The sequence below is a fragment of the Thamnophis sirtalis genome, unplaced genomic scaffold (assembly GCF_051295495.1).
Source record: "Thamnophis sirtalis isolate CommonGarterSnake01/CBP01778 unplaced genomic scaffold, rThaSir2_p1.2 scaffold_4, whole genome shotgun sequence".
NCBI classification, from domain to species: domain Eukaryota; kingdom Metazoa; phylum Chordata; class Lepidosauria; order Squamata; family Natricidae; genus Thamnophis; species Thamnophis sirtalis.
Genome location: NW_028261384.1, coordinates 101,007,942 through 101,029,288, shown reverse-complemented (window position 1 = coordinate 101,029,288; position 21,347 = coordinate 101,007,942). Strand labels below are relative to the sequence as shown.

The following is a 21,347-nucleotide window of genomic DNA, read 5'->3' as shown; positions in this document are numbered from 1 at the left end:
TCAGTTACGGCCCTACCTGAACCGGGAGGCTCTCGCAACAGTCACTCGAGCCCTTGTGATCTCTAGGCTGGAATACTGCAATGGGCTCTACATGGGGTTGCCCTTGAAGTGCATCCGGCGACTGCGGTTAGTCCAGAATGCAGCCGCGCGAGTGATAGTGGGCGCACCGCGGTTCGCCCACATTACACCCATCCTCCGCGAGCTGCACTGGCTACCTGTCGATCTCCGGGTGCGCTTCAGGGTATTGATGACCACCTTTAAAGCACTCCATGGTAGTGGATCTGGGTACTTGAGAGACCGCCTTCTGCCGATTACCTCCCTTCGACCGATTAGATCGCACAGACTGGGCCTCCTCCGGATTCCATCTGCCAGTCAATGTCGACTGGCGACTACACGGAGGAGAGCCTTTTCTGTTGCAGCTCCGACCCTGTGGAACGATCTCCCCGTCGAGATTCGTACCCTCACCACCATCCAGACCTTCCGCACGGCCCTTAAGATCTGGCTCTCCCAGCAGGCCTGGGGATAGGTTCTTAATTTACCCGCCCGAGTGTTGACCGTTGAATGCAAGTTGTGTTTTACTATTTTATTTTGTTCACTCACTGTTTGTCTTTTGGTATTGCACCCCTTTCCCTGTGATTGTAAGCCGCCCTGAGTCCCCTCAGGGAGAAGGGCGGCCTATAAATCTTAATAAAATGTCTAAAAAAAAAATGTATCAGGTAAGTTACCAACGCCCTTTCCCCCGTGACCCGTCAAAACCGCGCTCGACTAAGCCGCGCCCGATTAAACCGCGTCGCTGACATCATCAACAGGGCGACAACAGCCAGCGCAGAGAAAGAAGGGCGCTTTAAATAGCACTTTGAAAGCAAGCCGATTCAACTTAAGGTAAGGGTTAGCTTTAGGGTTAGCTTTAGGGTTAGCTTTAGGGTTAGGTTAAGGGTTAGGGTTAGGTTTAGGGTTAGGTTAAGGGTTAGGGTTAGGTTTAGGGTTAGGTTAAGGGTTAGGTTTAGGGTTAGATTTAGGATTAGGTTTAGGGGGGTTAGGTTTAGGTTAGGGGTTAATTTTAGATTTAGTGTTTACAGCGTGCTTCTGTCTACGCGCTGTTGTCACCCTGTTGATGACGTCAGCGACGTGGTTTAGTCGGGCGTGGTTTAGTCGAGCACGGTTTTGTGGTGGAACCCTTTCTCCATCCTCCTGCCTATGGCAACTTGAGAGTAGGTCAGGAATGCTTTACAAGTTGACAGCCTGGGGTGTGTATTGGCCTCATTGCTATGGTAGCCTAGATGGGTTGTTGGTTCTGTCTGTTATAAACATGACAATTGGACACATAGTTATTCCACCAGTAGCTCATGTAAGAGAGTAGATATTTAAAAAAGAATCTTAGGCATCCTAAAAAGCACTAAGCTGGGAGGTTGAATTTTAATGAGTTTATAATACGAACTAACTTATAGAAAAAGCTTTTTATTATAGCTCACCAGGCATCACTTTGTCTATTTTCTTAAAGAGCATATTGGCATCAAACTCATTGAGTAGTTGGGGAAAATCAAATTCCTACCTCATTATTTCTATTTTTAAATTGAGCTCTCCACAGTTGTTGCCACACACTTTATGTCTATAAGTTGAAGGGATTAGCTATGGATTTACCCTTGTTGATATTTGGTGTTAGAATACTGTGACCAAGGTGATATAACCTGAAGCAAATTATAATTTACAGTTACAGTTTTCTGGTTAAGGTGCTGTTCCATAGAATAAAAAGGAGAAATTGTTTCTTCCAGCTCTCTTGTTATAATATCTAGTCAAAATGGCCAGTGAATTCTGGAAGTTGAAGTCCATGTAAAGCTGCCAAGATTGTGAAACTGCTCTAGTCACTATCAAAATAATTTAACTTGAAATGTATGTTCAGTGGTTTTGGCAATTTGTAATGGCTTGTTCTCCATAGAGGTGAAGATAGCATCCAGACATGGGTTGACATTGTCCACTCTCGGATTGAACTAAGTCTGATTAAAGATAGTTAAGACATGCCTCCATTGCCAGGCATACCCAGCTTTTGACTCAGTCCATTCCGAAGGGACAGGATGTGTCATCAAGTTTCTCCAGATTAATGGTTAATTGTTGGACTATCTAATAGTACTTGTAATGTTGAATTGGTGCTATTGTGAGTACCTTTATTGTTCATACCTAAGACTTCCAATATTTGGGTCAGACTGCCACTGTTGGACACTGCATTGGGCTAAGGGGCCTTGTACCCACTAGCTTGCCCAAAAATCGGGGCATTTGAGCAACTACCCATGAGGTGGAAGAGAGCTTACCACTCTTTGCCTGTAGTCTGAGAATGATAAGAGTAGTTGTCACGTTGCTAGACTACAGGTTTCCACCCTTTTGGAACTGTACTTTAAGAACTTGTTAGCGAAGCAGTTCAGTGCATTTGCAGGACTTGGCAGTGAACTACGCTGGTTTTGTCTCACACTGGCACCCTTTGATATCTTTTGGTCGGGTGCAGCCACTGTGGAGAAAGTGGTGAGAGTGGCTTCGTTCTAGTGCCATGATCAAGAGGCTGTGCCTCATGCTGGCAAACCTTGAGCCCAGTCACGGGCAGAGAAAGAACAAGGGCTGTGTGCTCTAGTAGCAATTTGAGTGCCGACAGTGAGTGGCTAAAGCATACAAACACAGCCGATAGCCGTTTTTGCACGACAGTCCCTCCACCGCTGTAATTGAAAATGGCACGAACGCCATTTGAAACTCCAAATAAGGGCGGGAACGCCATTTTGATCTCTGGAAAGGGCGCGAACACCATTTTAAATATTGAAAGAGTGCAAACCACCATTTTGAACAGAGATCAAGGTGGCCGGTACAAGATGGCAGACACAAATGGCACTCTCAGGGAGAAGAGGAGACTGGGAGTTGGAAGAAGGCCTTTAAGACCTCCAACGGGTCTTCTAAACTGAAAAGGGCCTCCAAGTCATCCTCCACTAACTGACAAAGCATAAGGACAAGTCCCTAGACAGGGTGAGCGAAAGATCTAGCTCTCAAAGGCCATCTTCTGCCTCATCAAGAGGGGAGCGTAGCCAGCATTTGGATGCACATTTCTTTCCCCTGTCCCCTGTCTGGTTGGAGGAAGATTCAGCTCTCTTTAGCTCTTTATTCCCCATTTGCACATCAGGCCTCTGGGTGGGTGGGACTGACATTAATACTTCCAGCACAGCAGTGGGTCTTAGTACTCCAGCAGAAGCATCCTTCATGCCTACCTCGGCGGGGCTCTGCCCAGAACTGCAGATAAATACTATGCCCATGCCCAATCTGCAAAACATCATTGCAGATGCCATTAAGCAGGGCATTGTGGCGGGACTGCAAGAGAGCAGGGGAAAAGATTATGTGGCTCCTACGGTCCCACAGGTGGAGGCAGCTGCAGTTGAGGCCGAGGCTCAGTCCCTGGGTCAGTCTCCCCATAGCCAATCTTCCAGTTTCAGAGGATGGAGAGATCAGGGATGTGCACTGTTCCGAAGATAAGAGCCCAGTTCCAGAACAACCTACCTTTTCTGGCCTTTTCCAACCTTCTCCCATTAAGTCACTTTTGTGCAAGGCAAAGGCCTCGGCAGACCTTGGTAGACAGGGGTCAGTGCCTATAACCACAGCTTCTGGCACATCAGCTAGTTCCTTGCTTGCCGAGTGAAAGATTGAGGCAGAGACCATTCCAGTGCCTCAGTTCTTTGTTGATATAGTGTAGTGGCAGTGGCCAGCCCTGACATCGGGGCCATTACCATCCACCAATGATAAGCACTTTTACAATGTGGCAAATGAGCTGGACAAGCTGCTTCAGTTACCTTCTATCGGTGCTCCCATAGCAGCACTTTATACCGCTGCCACCATGCCGGGATCGCAAGAGGAAGTCCTCAAGCTGGAGGACAAGAGGGACGACCTAACCCTTCAATGAGGTCACCAGGCGGCTGCTTGGCCAGTGCGCACATCCATAGCAGCTTTGTTATTTTCCAGATCCAGCCTTTTCTGGTTGCAGCAACTGCATGAGAAGATTCTGGTCACTGATTCCAGAACCCTCCAGGATCTGAACAAGATTGTTGCAGTGGTTCAATTTATGTCGGACACCACCCTCAACCCCACAATATTTGTGTCCCAGGCCATGGCCTGCTTGGTCGCTTCCCAGCACTTGCTATGGCTGCACCAGTGGCAGGCTGACATGCATCACAAGTGGCGCCTGGCATCAGTACCCTACAACAGGGGAGCATTATTTGGGGATCCTCTTGAACAAAGAGAAATGTAAGATCTTATCATTAATCTCCAGGAAGGGATCCTCCCAGCTGGCTCCCTACAATGGAGGCAGCCATTTCGGGGCCCCAATTATTATAATCAGCATGAACCTTGCCAACTCAGGTTTTAGGTCCCATGGGGACTACACCCAGAGACAGAGGCAGTAGGGACACAGGGCGTAGTGGGGCTATTACCGCAGGCGCTAGTTGTGTTGGGGCAAAACAGGTTCCCATTGGCGGTTGTTTGGCACCTTTCTCTGACCATTGGGATGAAACCACTTCTGATGTCTGGATTAGGCACACTGTCAGGTCAGGCCTAGTTCTAGAATTCATCTCCACACCCCTGAGGTTTTTCATTCAGTGCCCCATGTCTCGTAATCCACACAGGCAATTCCTCATGTGATCTGCAATTAAATACCTGCTGGAGATCAGGGCTATTCAGCCAGTTCTTGCGGATCAGTTGCATCAAAGGTTTTACTCCATTTTATTTATTATCCCCAAGGTCTCGGGGTGGTGGAGGAGTGAAATATAGACCTAAAATGTCTTAATCACCACTTATTATACTGTAGATTTAAAATGCATTCGTTGCAATCCATCTTAGCGGAGTGCGCAGGGGCCACTTCTTCACATCCATCGACTTGACGGAAGCATACTTGCATATTCCCATTCTTTACAGCCATCGCCAATTTCTGCGTTTTTGTTATGGAGACTGCCACTACCAATATAGGGTGCTGCCTTTCCTTTTGGTCTTTATTCCACACCCTGGGGCTTTACCAAGGTTGTGGTGGCATTGGCGGCACATTTGCGAACCATACCTAGAAGGGTACAATGTTACCTTGATGACATTTTGGCACAACCGGTCTCTCAGAACAAGGCTAGGGAGGACTTATCTACCACGATGCAGGTGCTTCAGTCTCATAGGTTCTCCATTAATAAGATGAAGAGCCATTTGGAGCCCATCACCAGAATTCTCCATTTAGGGCACAGATAGATACAGTGGCTTGCCAGGTGTACCTCTCCCAAGATAGGCAGAACAGTCTCTGGCAACTAGTTGCAGAGGTAGAGAGGAAATACAGGGTCTCTCTAGCCATGCTATCATGATTGCTGGGTAAGATGATGTCAGCTATTTTCCATTGTGCCCTGGGCATGGCTGCAACCAGAGATCTCCAATGGTTTCTTTTACAGTTTCAGAAGATGGTGGCAAAAGTCACCATCCCTTTGGAAGTTCGGCGCTCACTTTGTTGGTGGAGATCCCCAGGCATTTCCAGGGATTCCACTTCAGTGTAACCAACAGACTGACTATTACCACCAACGCCAGCCTATTTGTCTGGGAGGGCCATCTGAAGTCGCAGATGGCCCAGGGCCAGTGGGACCAGATGGACAGAGCTCACAGCATCAATTGGCTGGAGCTCAGAGCTATCCATCTGGCCCTACAGAGTTTCAGACACACTATTCTGGGATACCATGTACTGGTCCTGACGGACAACTTGACTGCCAAAGCCCATGTGAACCATCAGGGTGGGACCAGATCCAAGCATCCTATGTTGGAGGCCAAGAGACTAGGTACATGGGCAAAGAGGCACCTCCTTTCAATTACAGGGGAGCACATTTCGGGGGTGGCAAATATTTAGGCAGACTGGCTTAGTTGGGCCAGAGTAGCCCATGCCGAATGGTGGCTGCATCCTTGTCTCTTCCTGGAGATCATGCTTCGCTATTCCCGTTGTGGACCTGTTTGCCACCTTGACCAACTCACAACTCCCCAGATACTTTACGAGGTTCCACACCCCAGGAGTAGAGGGGGTGGATGCCCTTTGGTATCCCTGGCCTCCTGGCCTCCTCTATGCATTTCCACCTCTTCCACTGCTGCCCCGTATCATCTGCAAAATCATAACCACCAGAGCAGAGGTCATCCTTCTCTTCCGCACTGGCCATGGTGGCTATAGTTCGCCGACTACAGACCTTATCTGTGGACAGACCCTGGAGGATCCCACAGGACAGAGTCTCCCTCAGTCATGGGTCACTGGAACATCCAGACCCTCAGTGGCTCCAGTTGACCGCCTGGTGCTTGAGCGGAACACTATGAGGGAGGACAACTTCTCCAGGGTCATTGACACAATCCAGGCCCCTAGGAGGCCCTCCATGAACTGCATATAGAGTGCCACCTGCCAAGACATTTGTTTCTGGTGTTTGTACAGAGACATTAATCCTACCTCTTCATCTGTACCTCAAATCCTGGATTTTCTTCAGGACAGGCTGCACAAAGATCTGTCCCCTAATACAATCAGACGATAGGTGGTGGTGTTAGCAACCATCTTATCCTGAGGGGCAGTCTTTAGATCATCACCTTACTGTATGGCAGTTTCTGAAAGGGGTGATCAACCTTAGACTGCCAATGGTACATTGATACCCTACTTGGGATTTATCTAAAGTTCTCAATGCTCTCACGGTTCCATGCTTTGAGCCCCTCTGCAGTGTCTCATTGCAGTTCCTCACTTTAAAGGTGGCCTTCCTGGCAGCTATCACCTCCCCCAGGCGGATTTCGGAGCTGCACGCCCTGTCGATCAGGGAGAATCTGTAGTGTAAATCTTATATCTTAGAAATAGTTTAAATACTTAAAGTTTAAGGAAATTAATTCTAAGTAGATGCTGGAACTCTTGTAATTTCTTATTATTGATCAGTCATCATGTCTCTACTTCCATGATGTCTAAGCAGGAATTAATCTGTATAACAGAATATGTGCAACTGAGTAGAATGAAAAGATTTCTACTCCCCAACTTTTTGAAATGTTGTTCAATTAACACTTTTCTTTATTCTCTGTCTCATGTTTTAAAATCATATTAGTCTTCATGAAAAGTCTACAACGGAGGATTTGAGGAAACTGAGGAAAGATTGGATTGCAGAATAGAATAGGGAGACATGTCTACTCAATGAGTAACTACATGTCAACCCAAAGGTGGGATATACAACTTTTTAAAAACTACTTTGGTTTTTAAGCAGTTTGTGAGTTTTCAGTTTTCAATGGAAGAGAATCTGTCTTGTATCTGAATATGGGAAAATATGGGGAAAATACACTTTTAAACAAGTCTTTTGTACATTCTTTGCTTTAAAAAAAATAATATAAATAGCACAAGATTATAGATAAGAACCAGTTTTATTACAGGCCAGGCAGATTTCAGTGCTTTATAATTCATAGTGCTATGGCTAATTTCAGCCTTCCCAAAAAAATTTCAACTCAAAATATTGGCTGTAATTTTCATCAGTATTAGCTAGCACGGTGATGGAATAGTATGATGGGAGTTATTTTTCTGGTTTTTTCTTATAATACACTAAATAATTTCCAAACTTGAAACTGTAAATAATGAATACTGATTAGTCAGGCTAGTTTCACATTTTCTACACTTCACCCCTGTTACTGTGTCAGAAATGTACTTTAAAGGGCTAAGGCAATGATGACGCATTTTGCGATTTTCCTTTGTACTTCCGGCCTCCTTTTCCCTCTTCCCTGCTTGTAAAGCTGTTTAGCTTCAATTATTTTTCCTTGGGTGGACATTACAAGTTAAACCCAGATTTGTTGAGATCTAAGTTAAATACATGCTGTGTTGGTTTTAGTGTTCTCTGTTGGCCAGAAGTGCAGGAGAGTGTAATTATACCTAGACTTTATGGATCTGTCTCATGGCTTGTTTATTTGAAACAGTTTTGCAGGGTAGAGGTTTTTACTAAATGGATTTCTTTACCTGCCAACTTTCTAAAACCCTTGGTGGCTCCTTGTCCTTAGTTTTTATATCACTGATGCTGTTATGAGCTTGATGGAACTTTGCACTCAGAACAAAAACCAAATGCTGACTGTATCCATATCTTCTGTATCAAAATGAGAAGTTGAACAAATCTGACTTTGGGAAACTATCTGCTGCAAAATATTATATGTAAACCTCATGGAAAGTGTTTTATGCTATTTGTGTGCAGCTTTGCTTTCATGTTAACAAGGACTTACTCGGGAAAATGTTCTATACCAGGGGTCCCTAAACTCTTCAGCTTATTGATCATTTCATGAAGTTTCAGATTGTTCATTGACTAGCAAATATTTATTATATGAAAATAAATTAATAAATATTATTTTAAATAATAGTAGTTCAAATAACAATATTGACCACAGTAATAATAGCTTTGGAGAATCCTATGCTATAAAATATTTTAAATGTTTCATAGTATTTGATAGATTTTTTTAAAAAACTTATAAATTTATTTTATCATTAGATTCATAGCATCAGGCTATTCAATGCAGAAATGTGGGTAGTCTAAATCTAAATCATTATAGTATTTATCTTCTAATTATAAAACTAAGCATATGTTGTTAAATCTGTTGTTGGAAGTTAAAATATTAGATCAAGTCTAGTGGGAAGTTGAACAAATAAACTAGCAGTTGATATTTTATATATTAAAAAAAATCATGCCCTGTAATGAGCTGTGAGTTGAGCTTAACAGCTGTGAGTTTGTAATGTTAGTTTTATTTCCATCCAGTGCTACAAAATTCTTTGCTTAATACGCTAAGTGTCAGAAATAATACACCCAAAGCAAACAGAACTCCAAGGCAGGTAGATTCTTCAAATAATAGTTTTATTGGATATATCATATTGGCACAGGCTGGTGAAAACCAATTCTGAATGATCCCATGGTTTTCACCTAATTAAAAGTAAAAGATTTTTCCCAAATAATCAGTCACATGGTTCAATCACCACACCGTCCAGTTGCCTGGTAACTTCACTCCTCCTCTCTCCAGCCACCTGTGGGAATGTCCTTGGTTTCAAGGAGAAAGTATTTGTTTTGGCTACAAAACCCTAGCTATTTCTATTCCCCTCCACCCTATCCCTCACTCCAGTGTGGCAACAATGAAGCTTCAAAATGACTTCAGTCAGGTCAGCTTCAGGTTGACAAGCTCTCCCCTCCCCTTAATTGAAAAGGACTTCCTGCAAAGAAAAGAAATCAAAGAGAGTTTACTCAAGGTTCAACTTAGCCTTCCCTTCCTCCCCCTGGAGGCCCCTTAGATTTCTGGGGGTACTCGTGAAACCGTTTGATCAACCTATCTGCCTTCACATCCCAGCTCTTGACCAAGGTGGCTTCGGAGAATGGATATCCCTTCCATTGCACTAGATATAGCAACTGGTCCCTATGTAATCTAGAATCCAGGATTTTCTTTACCTTGTAATGTGTTTCCCCTTGCACCACTATTGGTTTTGGGGCTGCGAGATCTACCAGCCTGATCTGGGAGCCTACTGCCAGCTTTAACAAGCTGTTGTGAAAGACTGAATGCACTTTCACTAACAAGCAAGGGAGTTTAAGCTGTACCATAACAGGATTGATTACTTTCACTATAGGGAAAGAACCTATGAACTTTGCCACCTCAGCAAATGGCAGTAACTCTGCCCAATTAGACTGCTGATAGCTCACATAGCACCTCAAATACTGCTCCACCATGGAGCTTGTTCTGAGACCCCATTGGTACTCAGATGAAATGTATTAGGTCCTAATGGACCTAATGAACTCCTTCCAGAATTTAGTGGTGAATTGGACTGCTTTAGGGTTATGAGTTATGAGTTATGAAAATTTATTTATATGCCGCCCTTTTCCCCGGGGGGACTCAGGGCGGCTTACAACTCAAGGGGGAGGGAAAACAAACATTTAACACATAAGAACAATACATAATTAAAGAAGCACAACATTCATACCATTCGGGCGGGTTACAATCTTTAGCCCCAGGCCTGACGGGATAGCCAGATTTTAAGGGCTGTGCGGAAGGTCTGGAGGGTGGCGAGGGTACGAATCTCCACGGGGAGATCGTTCCAAAGGGTCAGAGCTACTACCGAGAAGGCTCTCCTCCGCGTGGTTGCCAGTCGACACTGACCGGCAGATGGAACTCGGAGGAGGCCTAATCTATGTGATCTAATTGGTCGCGTGGAGGTAATTGGCAGTAGGCCGTCTCTCAAGTACCCAGATCCACTACCATGAAGGGCTTTATGGGTGACAAGTAGCACCTTGAAGCGTACCCGGAGATCGACAGGTAGCCAGTGCAGCTCGCGGAGGATAGGTGTTATGTGGGTGAACCGAGGTGCACCCACAATCGCTCGCGTGGCCGCGTTCTGGACTAGCTGAAGTCGCCGTATACTCCTCAAGGGCAGCCCCATGTAGAGCACATTGCAGTATTCCAGCCTAGAGGTCACAAGGGCCCGAGTGATTGTTGTGAGAGCCTCCCGGTTCAGGTAGGGGCGCAACTGGTGCACCAGGCAAACCTGGGCAAATGCCCCCCTGGTCACAGCTGACAAATGGTGGTCAAAAGTCAGCTGTGGGTCCAGGAGGACTCCCAAGTTGCGGACCCTGTCTGAGGGGTGTAGTGTTTGACCCCCCAGCCTGAGAGATGGAACACTTGCCAAATTATTGGGAGGGAAACACAACAGCCACTCGGTCTTATCTGGGTTGAGCACAAGCATGTTAGCCCTCATCCAGTCCCTAACAGCTTCAAGGCCCTGGTTCATCACGTCCACCGCTTCATTGAGTTGGCATGGGGCGGACAGATACAACTGGGTATCGTCCGCATACTGGTGGTATCTTATCCCGTGCCGCTGAATGATCTCGCCCAGCGGTTTCATGTAGATTAATACTAAGTTTTTATTACACAAAAGTAGTGAGGAATTGATTCCAGTGGAATCATGAGATGGATAGAATAGAATAGAATTCTTTATTGGCCAAGTGTGATTGTACAAACAAGAAATTTGTATTTGGTACATATGCTCTCTGTTCATAAAAAGACAAGATACATTTGTCAAAAATCTTAAGGTACAACACTTAATTATAGGATACAAATAAGCTATCAGGAAAAAATAAATATCAATCTAAATCATAAAGATACAAGCAAAAAAATTACAGTAATGCAGTCATAAGTGGGAGGAGATGGGTGATAGGAACGATGAGAAGACTAATGGTAATAGTAATGCAGCCTTAGTGAATAGTTTGACAGTGTTGAGGGAGTTTAGCAGAGTGATGGCATTCAGGAAAAAACTGTTCTTGTGTCTAGTTGTCTTGGTGTGCAGGGCTCTATAATGTCGTTTTGAGGGTAGGAATTGAAACAATTTATGTCCAGGATTCGAGAGGTCTGTAAATATTTTCAAGGCCTTTTTGACTCGTGCAGTATACAGATCCTCAATGGAAGGCAGGTTTGTAGTAATTATTTTTTTCTGGAGTTCTGGTTATCCTCTGAAGTCTGTGTCTGTCTTGTTGGGTTGCAGAACCAAACCAGACAGTTATAGAGATGCAGATGACAGACTCAATAATTCCTCTGTAGAACTATATCAGCAGCTCCTTGGCAGTTTGAGTTCCCAGAGTTGGTGCAGAAATAACATTATTTTTTGTGCTTTTTGATGATATTTTTGAGGTTAGGTGTCCACTTTAGGTCTTGAGATATGATAGAACCTAGAAATTTGAAGATTTAGCATTTATAAAGCATTTAGTATTTATAAATAGTTACTCAAGGATAAATCATGGGAACATCACTTTCACTTGTGACCATAATTTTTGAAAAGCATTTCATAAATACCTGTACTATTTCCTCTTTTCTCTTCCTTTTTCTTCTCTGTATGTTTTCAGATCATTCAGATTAATATAACAGACACAAAACCTATGCTCAGGCTTTCCCTCAAAAAAGAGAAAAGTGGAAATGATGAAGATAAAATGCTAGAATAAAGATAAAATCAGGATATGAATTATAAAATGAGTGGGAGAAAAAAATGAAATTATATCCTTGATATACCATGCTGTGTCTATTTGTAACTGAAGTGGTAAAAATCAGTTGATTTCCATGCTAAGTGTCTGCATTGAACTTACTTATGTCAGAATTATAGTGTCCTACTGAAAAATTTTCTTGGCTAGTCTAATGTAACTAATATAATGTAATGCAACTCAGACTTACTTTTGAAAACCATCCAATGTATTGTATTCAAAGTGACAGGGGTTAGGGACGGATATACTAATCCTTTTGGTCAAACTGAAATTAAAAGTGACAGAAAATCATTTTTGGCACCTGGCATGATAAATGTTATGAAGAAGACACATTCAAGAGAGATTAAGCATCCCTCTCAAGAAAAGAAGACACAAATTCACTAAACAAAAAGTATTAGTGGTTTAGAATTAATCTTTCTGATTAAAAATCATTCAGTATAAAACAAAGAAAGAATCCCCACACTGGGGGAAAATAATCTTAACAAATGGGGAAATGCAACTGAACAAATTAATAAGTCAGTAAGAAAAAAAGTTTTGTTAGAAATTGCAAAGAAAGGTTTGTAAAGAAGGAATGTCTGCTTTCAGTTGATAAAACTATTAAATCCATTATTGTGCAAAGAATCAGAACCATGTCTGTAGTTTGTTGTATAAACTATTGAAGCCTATACACAAGAATCTGACTGACCACTAAATTGGTGCTAGATAGGTCAGTGGAATTCATGGGGGTCTGGACTTGGATCCCTTGTGACAATGCAGACTCTAAATTGATGGTGCATTTTACTTCACCCTCCAGTTCTTCCTGCTGTTCTCTTAAATTGTGCCTGCAATTTCACATTCTCTATTTTTAAAAAATGATTTGATTAGCAGCTATAATTAGGCATACTGAATATTAAAGTTTAGGAACTGAAAGCCTAAAAACCTTCTGTCCCCAATGCCTTTTATAATTGTATTAAACCATGGTTTGTTTCATCATGGCTTACCAAATATATTAAAATTAATTAAATTCACATATTTGTACTAAGCCAAAAATTAAACAGACCATATTTTGACTTAGTTGCTGGGTCATTATCAGTGCAATCCCATGAAGCCTCTAGATTTATAATGGGGAGGGGGGAAGAGGTGATTATTGCTTAAAAGATTAAATATATTTTAAGCAATATTCAGACATTTTGGGACCAGTATTCAACTCTCTTTTCTGAAATTCTGACAGTATACAGTACACCACATTATTAATAGAGAATCTTATTTTATTATATCAAAAATACATACCTAGTTACGGTATATGATAAAACACTAGATTAAAAGTGTTATGTTGGAACCTTATATTAGCAAGTTCTTTTTTCCTGTAGGATTAAAAAAAAACACCTTCACAACAAAAATGCTTATAAAAATATAACATCACAGACAGTAAGTTGTATATTTCTATTTTATCTGGTTTTGTATTTTATGTTTTATCCTATTGCTATCTGCTCAGAATCCAATGAATGGTGTGGAATGTAAGTAATAGAAAGTTAAAAAGAATGTATCATTTATTACAGCTTAATATTTAATAATATTTATTAAAGTAAATATTAAAGTATCATTTTTATTGCCGATACAATAAAAATATTCTCAGAAGTTTACATTGAACAGATATAAATTACAACAACTACAATAGGAAAAAAACTGCAACAAAAAAAGAAAAAAATAATTATGTGAAATAAACTGCTAATAAACATAAAGATGCACTATTCATACCAGGAAAAAGTTATATGAAAAAAAAATTGGTCTTCAAGGAACTTCTGAAGGACCAACAGAGAATTAGTTGGTTTGGGAAGCTGATCCACATGGTCGGCACTGCTAATTAGAAGCAGCATCACCTCTCCTCAAGGCCCAAATCTCCCCAAAATGCAAGATTTGCAGCAGTTTCTACTTGGTATATCTAACTGGTTGAGCTTATAATTATGGGTGTGAGTATGTATGAAAGCATATGTGTGCCAAGTCATATAAGGCTTTTATAGAACAACACCAGTGCCTTAAATTTAACCAGATTCCCACTGGTTACCAATGTAGCAAAACTGGTGTAATATGTTCCCAATGTTGATCATCCAAAGGATGTGGGTGTTTCATTTTGGGCTACTTTAATTTCTGAAAGCTCTTTAGGAGCAGCCCTAAGTATAAAATACTACAGTATTCTAACTGTTGAGAAGGGCATGGGCTAATGTAGCCAAGTAAATATAACCTGTTCTTATCAAAGTTTCCCCCCCCCCCCATACACACCAAATTTCTTTATGATTCTGTGATTCTGTGTATTTCAAAGTTTATTTACTGCCTTTGTTATTTTTATAAATAGCTCGTCAACAAACATATCAAGAACTATTTCCTCCCCTTTTGCTCACAATAACAAGTTTGTGAGGTGTGCTGATTCAAGCCAACCTTCATGCTTAATGTAGGACTAGAACTCAGTTTCCCAGTTTCTAGCCTGATGCCTTAGCCATTAGGCCTTATTTTCTCTTTAAAAATATAGCAGAAATGTCATTTTTACTGCTATTCAAAGCAATATTTGACAAAATAATATTGAAAATTCCGCAAAATATTTCAAAACTCCAATAATGCATGTCCTTGATTACCATCTTCTAACCATGTTCTTTCATATTATTGTGAAGCATCCTCTTGTAAAGTATTATCAAAATGAAAAAAAAAATGAATGAAATCAAATATTGATCTTGTTACATTACTTTCCAGGACTAGATTCATGGTAATATTAACAGTAGGAACCCAGGAATTACATTCAAGGCAAATGGAGGAAAAAGTACTATAATTTATTAGCAGTTTGTTAATGCTAAAGTGAAAATTGACAAAAGCCTTGAGGTCTATGTAGTTTTATTCCATGGCTCAGTATAATTTGTATATCATACCTTTGCCTCTTAAACTAAGATCCAAGTTATATGTGTGCCATTGAATCAGCTTTTATATTGGGATAGATAATTAAATGATTGAAAGCATGTATTGAAAAATCTTTGTATGGCTCTAGAACCCTTCTTTACTGCGACTGATTTTTTGATTTTGAAATCAATGATATGCCATTATATAGCTTCCACCTGTTTAGTTTTATTGTTTCACTTCCTCTACATTTTATTTTATTTTATTTTATTATAATGCTTAATGTTTAAAAAATCCCCCTGATTTACTGATTTTGTGTGGGTCCTTTTAAATATTAAGTTTTACTTCTCAAGTAAAATTCAAAAGTTGGTTCATTTTTGCTTTAGATAAGCAATTTGCAGGTGATTTTATGGCCAATTCTGCACTTTAGACAAAGCGTCTTGTCTCCTGTACAGCTCCTAGCTGTTTTTAAAGCCAAGTTCAGAAATTCCAAACTGAATTGCAGTTATCAACAGTGTCTGGCTGGTGCTTAGACTGAACAATGGCTACTGTGTAGTGAGCTCAGTAGGCATGAAACAACCAGCATAGATATAATAGCATTTATTGAATGAAAATTTTTAACTGAGGAACAGCAGGCAATGCCTCTAATTTATACCCTGGGCCCAAAGGGCCTTAACCAATCATAATACTTGAGAAAGCCCGCCCAAATATGAATGTTCCCTCCAAGTAGTTGGAGCTGTTCATAGGGTCATCTAAAGGTTCGTTTCACTTTAGCAGGGCTTTACACAACTATATATATTCAATACATAACAATAGCCATTGCAAAACCTGATTGATTGTTCTAGTTTTTTTGTCCTTTCCACCCTTGCAGGAAAGGCAAATCTCACTGGCTGAATTCATCTACCAATCTTCTTTTATCTCCTCACTAATCTCTGTGATTTTCCTTTCCTTTCCCAGTTATTTGCATACGTGGATACCTTCATATCCCTTCCCACACAATTTTTTGGACACTAACACTGACTTTTTATTTTGTATTTTCTCCCTTAGATGTTACAATAATCAAAGCATTGAGAAAACAGGTTGTTCTTTCACTTTTACATTCTTTTGAAGGTCCACAGAAACTTCAAATCAAATCCTTATTATGGTCATAGGACAGTACAAAACCTTTGTAGCAAGAAAGAACAGATCGTTCAGTTTCTTAAAAACAAAATTGTTCATAACTTGCAACTTAAAAGACTTAAAAAACAATTAAAGAGAAGTAAAGTGCTGCATAGGCAAGGAGTGTGAAAACAAAGGTAACAGGGTTTATTCAGTCTGGGCAGGAATGGAAAGGGTGCCCAGTGAGAGGCATCAGAATTGAATACATGACTTTTTAGACTTTAATGGGGCATTACAATATTATTTTTTTAAAAAAACCCAACAATTGCCAACTAACATAGAGCATAGCAGCCAAATAGTTCATGGTAACCAACCAATTGCTGAAGGGAAATATTCCCAGCAGACAGTACTATCAGTTGGATCTAAGTCTGTTACAAAAATACATCAAGGTGCTGGAGTCCTTTTCCTGTAAAGTACTTAGACCGGGGTGTCCAAACTTTTTGCAAGGAGGGCCAGATTTGGTGAGGTGAAAATGTGTGGGCCGACCATTCAGCCTGACATTCTTTGAACCATTAACATTAAATGAAATGAACTATTCTTTGAAAGACTAAATAAATAACTCCAGTGGGGAGAAGAGGCTACGGGCCACTCAAAATTGAAAAACGGGCCGCAATTGTCCCCAGGGCCGGACTTTGGACATCTCTGGCTTAAACTGTCTTGGAGGTGCCAACAGCAGATTTGAACTGCAGCTGGGAAATACAGGCATTTGCAATAGGCCTGGGATAGAAAAAAGAAAAAGGTCACCCATGTCTGCAGTCAGGAAGTGGTGATGGTCAATACTGGTGATTGCCCAAGCAGGAAATGTCAAGCTGTCCTAAACTGCACTTAATGTGTCTGATATAACTAATGGAGCATCTTTCAACTGAAAGAACTCTTCCAGAAAAATCTTAGCACTAACATTACTTTTTCATTAGTTTTACAATTAGGAATCAAAAGATACTTACTATTCATCTTTCATCATTAAAGATAGTAGAATTTTTGGAAAAAAATGTAAGTTTGAAAATACAGGTAGTTCTTGACTTGTGACCACAATTGAACCCAACATTTCTGTTGCAAAGTGAGACAGTTGTTAGTTGAATTTTGCCCCATTTTATGACATTTTTTTTCCTACAGTTGTTAAATAAATCACTGCAGTTGTTAAATTAGTAACATGGTTGTAAAGTGAATCTGGCTTCCCCACTGAATTTGCAAAAGTGATCACATGACCTTGCGACAGTGCAACATAAACATAGGCCAGTTGCCAAGCATCCAAATTTTGATTATGTGACCATGGGGATGATGAAATGATCATAAGTATAGTTTTTCATTGCCATTTTAACTTTGAACGGTCACAAAATGAAAAATTGTACAGTAAATTGAGGACTATCTGTATAACAATCAGAGAGATAGGTTGCTTCCGGTTTGGCCGAACTGGTAGTAGCGGTGGTGGGAGGCTCCGCCCACCCACCTGGATGCTTCAGCACATTGCGCATGCATGCAAATACGCGCGGGCGCACACCCAAACTGGTAGTAAAAAAATTGGTAACCCACCTCTGATGACAATGCTATTTAAGTTGAACATTTTAAAAATCTCAATTCGTTTGATCAGGTTTGGCTAATTTTACTTTTATAGATTTGGATTTGCTAAAAATAGTAAAATAACAGTAGAAAAATTGATTCCAGGTAAATTCCATATAAAATGGAAATTAAAAAACTGCTTAATATACAGTCTGTTAAGATGTCTAGAAATAATGGCAGTCAATAGAAAATACAAACTTTATACATACAAACTTTTGTGCAGATTCTGTTTTTCAACAGGTCTTTGTCATATTATTTTTTTTAGGTATCAGTGGGGATTCCTACCGGGAGGTGAGTGTACATTAATATTTTTTTAAAGAAAGTAGATGATGATGTAGACTAACAGTCTGTTTACAGATGCTAGGGGGATAATATATTACATTGAAATAAATCTGCAAACTTTATTAGCTAGCAAAAACTTTTTCCTAACATGTTGACCTGGGATGTCTGTTTCCTCGCTCAACAACTCTTTACAGTTCATTATATAGCATAGACATGGATCTTCTATATTTTGGCAGTTTGCTTGAATTACTTTTAATTTTGTTCAAGTCTCTGAAACTGGTTTGAAAAAAAAATCTGAAGTATTATATAGAGAATCAAGTTTTTTAAAGTAAAAATCTTGCTGATTCTTTTCCATCATGTTCTTTGATATCCATCTTTTCCCTATTTCCTAGGGGTATTTTTCCTTTTATTTTTCTTCTTTAATTTTGTATATGATTCTTGCTTTGAAGTAAAAGAAGATAAATTTTTAAAGCTTTTTAATTTATGTAATATTAGAAACTGCTTTTTAACGAATTATAAGTTTTACAATTCAATAAAAATGTACTTAATGTTCAGCCATTTTAGTATAGTTTATACAAAAGTGCTACAGATCCATATGTGTTTCATTTTTGTGTATGTCAGTTCTTACATTTAGGAAATCAAATGGAATTCGTGGTATTAAAATGCCTTGACGGATTCAGCATGGTTCCTTACTAGGTAGATTTGTAGAAGGAAAATATTTTTAAGAGACATGATTTGCAGTCTATGTGATACAGATTTCAGGTTCTCTGTAGTACATTGCCAGTTACTCCTTGCCATAAAAAGAAATGGTACCTTTGTATACTATATACATGCTAAAATATGCTCAGAAATTGATATTGGTGCAAGATAATACAGATAGCCATGGACTTATGACCACATTTGAGTCCAAAATTTCTGTTGCTAAGATATTAAATGAGTTTTGGCGAATTTTATGACCGTTCTTGCCACAATTGTTAAGTGAATCAGTACAGTTAGATAAGATAAACTTTATTGTCACTTTTTTCTGTGAACACCCTGGCAGTGCCCACTCTCAAAAGAACACACACACACACACAAACACACACACAGAGAGACACACACAGACACACACAAACACAGAGTATATATACATATATATGTACCAGAGGTGGCTTCCGGGTGGTACGGCCCAGTACGGGTGTACCAGTGGCAGCTTGGAGCAGTGGTCACCATACCGGAATGGTGTTTCGGTGTTCTGCTTTGGAAAGCATCTCCTCCTAGAAGGCAACAAAGAAAACCATTTATGGAGAGGATGTGCAACATCCCTGACTCGGTCCAGAATTGCTAATATACTATGTCCTGGATAGAAGGAAATGAACTTCCAATAATGTTTTCTGTCATCCGCACCACTCTCTGCACAGCCTTTCTGTCTGAAACAATACTTTCAAGCTACACAATAATACAATACAACAGGATATTTTCAATTGTTCTTCTATAGAAAGTGGTAAGGATAGGGGAAGGAATCACACAGAAAATGCAGTTGCTGCTGTGACTACTTCATCGGTGTCTCACTGTTGAGTGACCAAGTTAACCTGCTTGTCAGTTCCATACTCAAAAAGCTGATATTATTAACCATCTCCACAGTTAAATCGTTAATACTCAGAGGTGTATGGCTATGCCTGCCTTTTCTGAAATCAACAGTGATATCTTTTGTTTTTCCTACATTTAAAACCAGGCTGTTTTTATTATACCATTTCATCAAACTCTCAACCTGCTCCTGGTAATCATCTTCATTATCATCTTGAATAAGGCCCACCACTGTTATATCATCTGCATACTTCACAATATAGTTGGTAGCAAACATCGCACAACAGTCATGGGTCAGCAAGGTGAACAACAGCAGGCTTAGGACAGAGCCCTGAATAGAATCTGTGCTCAGAAACATGGTGTTAGAAATATTAGTCCCAACTCTCACATAGGGGGGTCTATCAGTGAGAAAAGTTGTTAAGTTAGAAGCACAATTGTTAACTTAATCTGGCATCCCCATTAGCTTCATTGCAAAAGATGATCACATGACCCTGGGACATGCTACCTTCATAAATATAAACCAGTTCCCAAGTCTCCAAATTTTGATCATATGACCATGGAGATACTGCAATAGTCGTTAAGTGTGAAAAACCTGTGAGATTAAACAAATGATTTAAGTTGAGGACTATGTGTAATGATCTGCTTTTTAAGGTGAGAGACATTTTTCCATAAATTGCTCCTTGCATGAAAATAAGTTTATAAAATCACTGTATGAGAACATGACTGCTTCTAAACTAGATGTCACTAATATCAGTCAATTTGTAGTGGCACAAGACATGCCAGACACTGGCAAAACAGTGTTCATACTGCTATACACTTTTACATGGAATCTATCTATCTATCTATCTATCTATCTATCTATCTATCTATCTATCTATCTATCTATCTATCTATCTATCTATCTATCTATCTATCTATCAAAAGACCTTGCATGTTGATGGCTGTGATGTTTTCTGCCTCCCATCTCATAATAGAACTGGTTTGGTTAATATTTGCTTCATGTTCATGAAAAAAATCTGGTAAGGTAAAGATTTTTTCTTCTTAAAAATACGTTTGAACGCATGGATTATTTTTAAAAATGCCTTATATTAATTTAATTTCTTTCATTGGCTTTAGAAATAAAATTCCCACATGATAGCCACTCATCCTCATTCAGTGTCAAGGGGAGGGGGAACGCCATTTCTAACACATGTTCATCTCTGGCAACACAGAAATGTCAGAAATGCAATGGTGCCTTGAATTCCCACTAGGATAGTGTTATCACATTTTAATATGAGTCTCGGTACTTCTAATTGCTTTCAAATCATTGTTTTCCTGCATTTCCTTGATGAACTGGGCATCTGGCGTCATTGGAGAGACAGTGAAGATGACAGCTGTGTTTAGAATTTTTTAAAAAGACCTGATTAAAACACATAAAAGGATATTTTTTTCTTCATAGAAATGTTTACATCCATTAATATAAATTCTGCTGTTTGGGTTACTTTGCTAAACAGTCACAGAGATCTTTATACCCATGAGCTAGTATTTTTAAAAATTCATTTATACTGCATACTTGCTTTAAAATTTTGAGTTCACTCTTGCCTTTTTAGTTTGACAGGTCTACAGGGATTTCAAACCACAGCAGTTGGAATGGTTGCTAAGTCTGTTTTCCATTTAAAAGGATAAATTAATCTCTCCCTTTTCCTTTCTCTATACTGTATCTACTCTTTACTTCATAGACAATATATCTATGTGGGGCAGAATATATATCCAGATCAAATTGTTTATTATGTGCATAAAACATGTTATCAATGATTAGTATAAAATAAGTTGGCCAAGCCATATAATTTACCCCAATCCTTTTGCTAGATAGTGCATCATTTCCAGATCTGTAGAAGAAATATGGTAATTATGATG

The 21,347-nt window shown here is 40.0% G+C and overlaps 1 protein-coding gene across 1 annotated transcript in view; it reads left to right on the top strand.

The window, feature by feature from the left end:
• SKAP1 (src kinase associated phosphoprotein 1) overlaps positions 1 to 21,347 on the top strand; it is a 452,203-nt gene that overhangs the window by 43,360 nt on the left and 387,496 nt on the right. Inside the window, exon 3 of the mRNA XM_087713590.1 lies at positions 17,869 to 17,894. Within this exon, the coding sequence (XP_087569716.1) occupies positions 17,869 to 17,894 (26 nt within the window). The remainder of the gene's footprint in view (positions 1 to 17,868; positions 17,895 to 21,347) is intronic.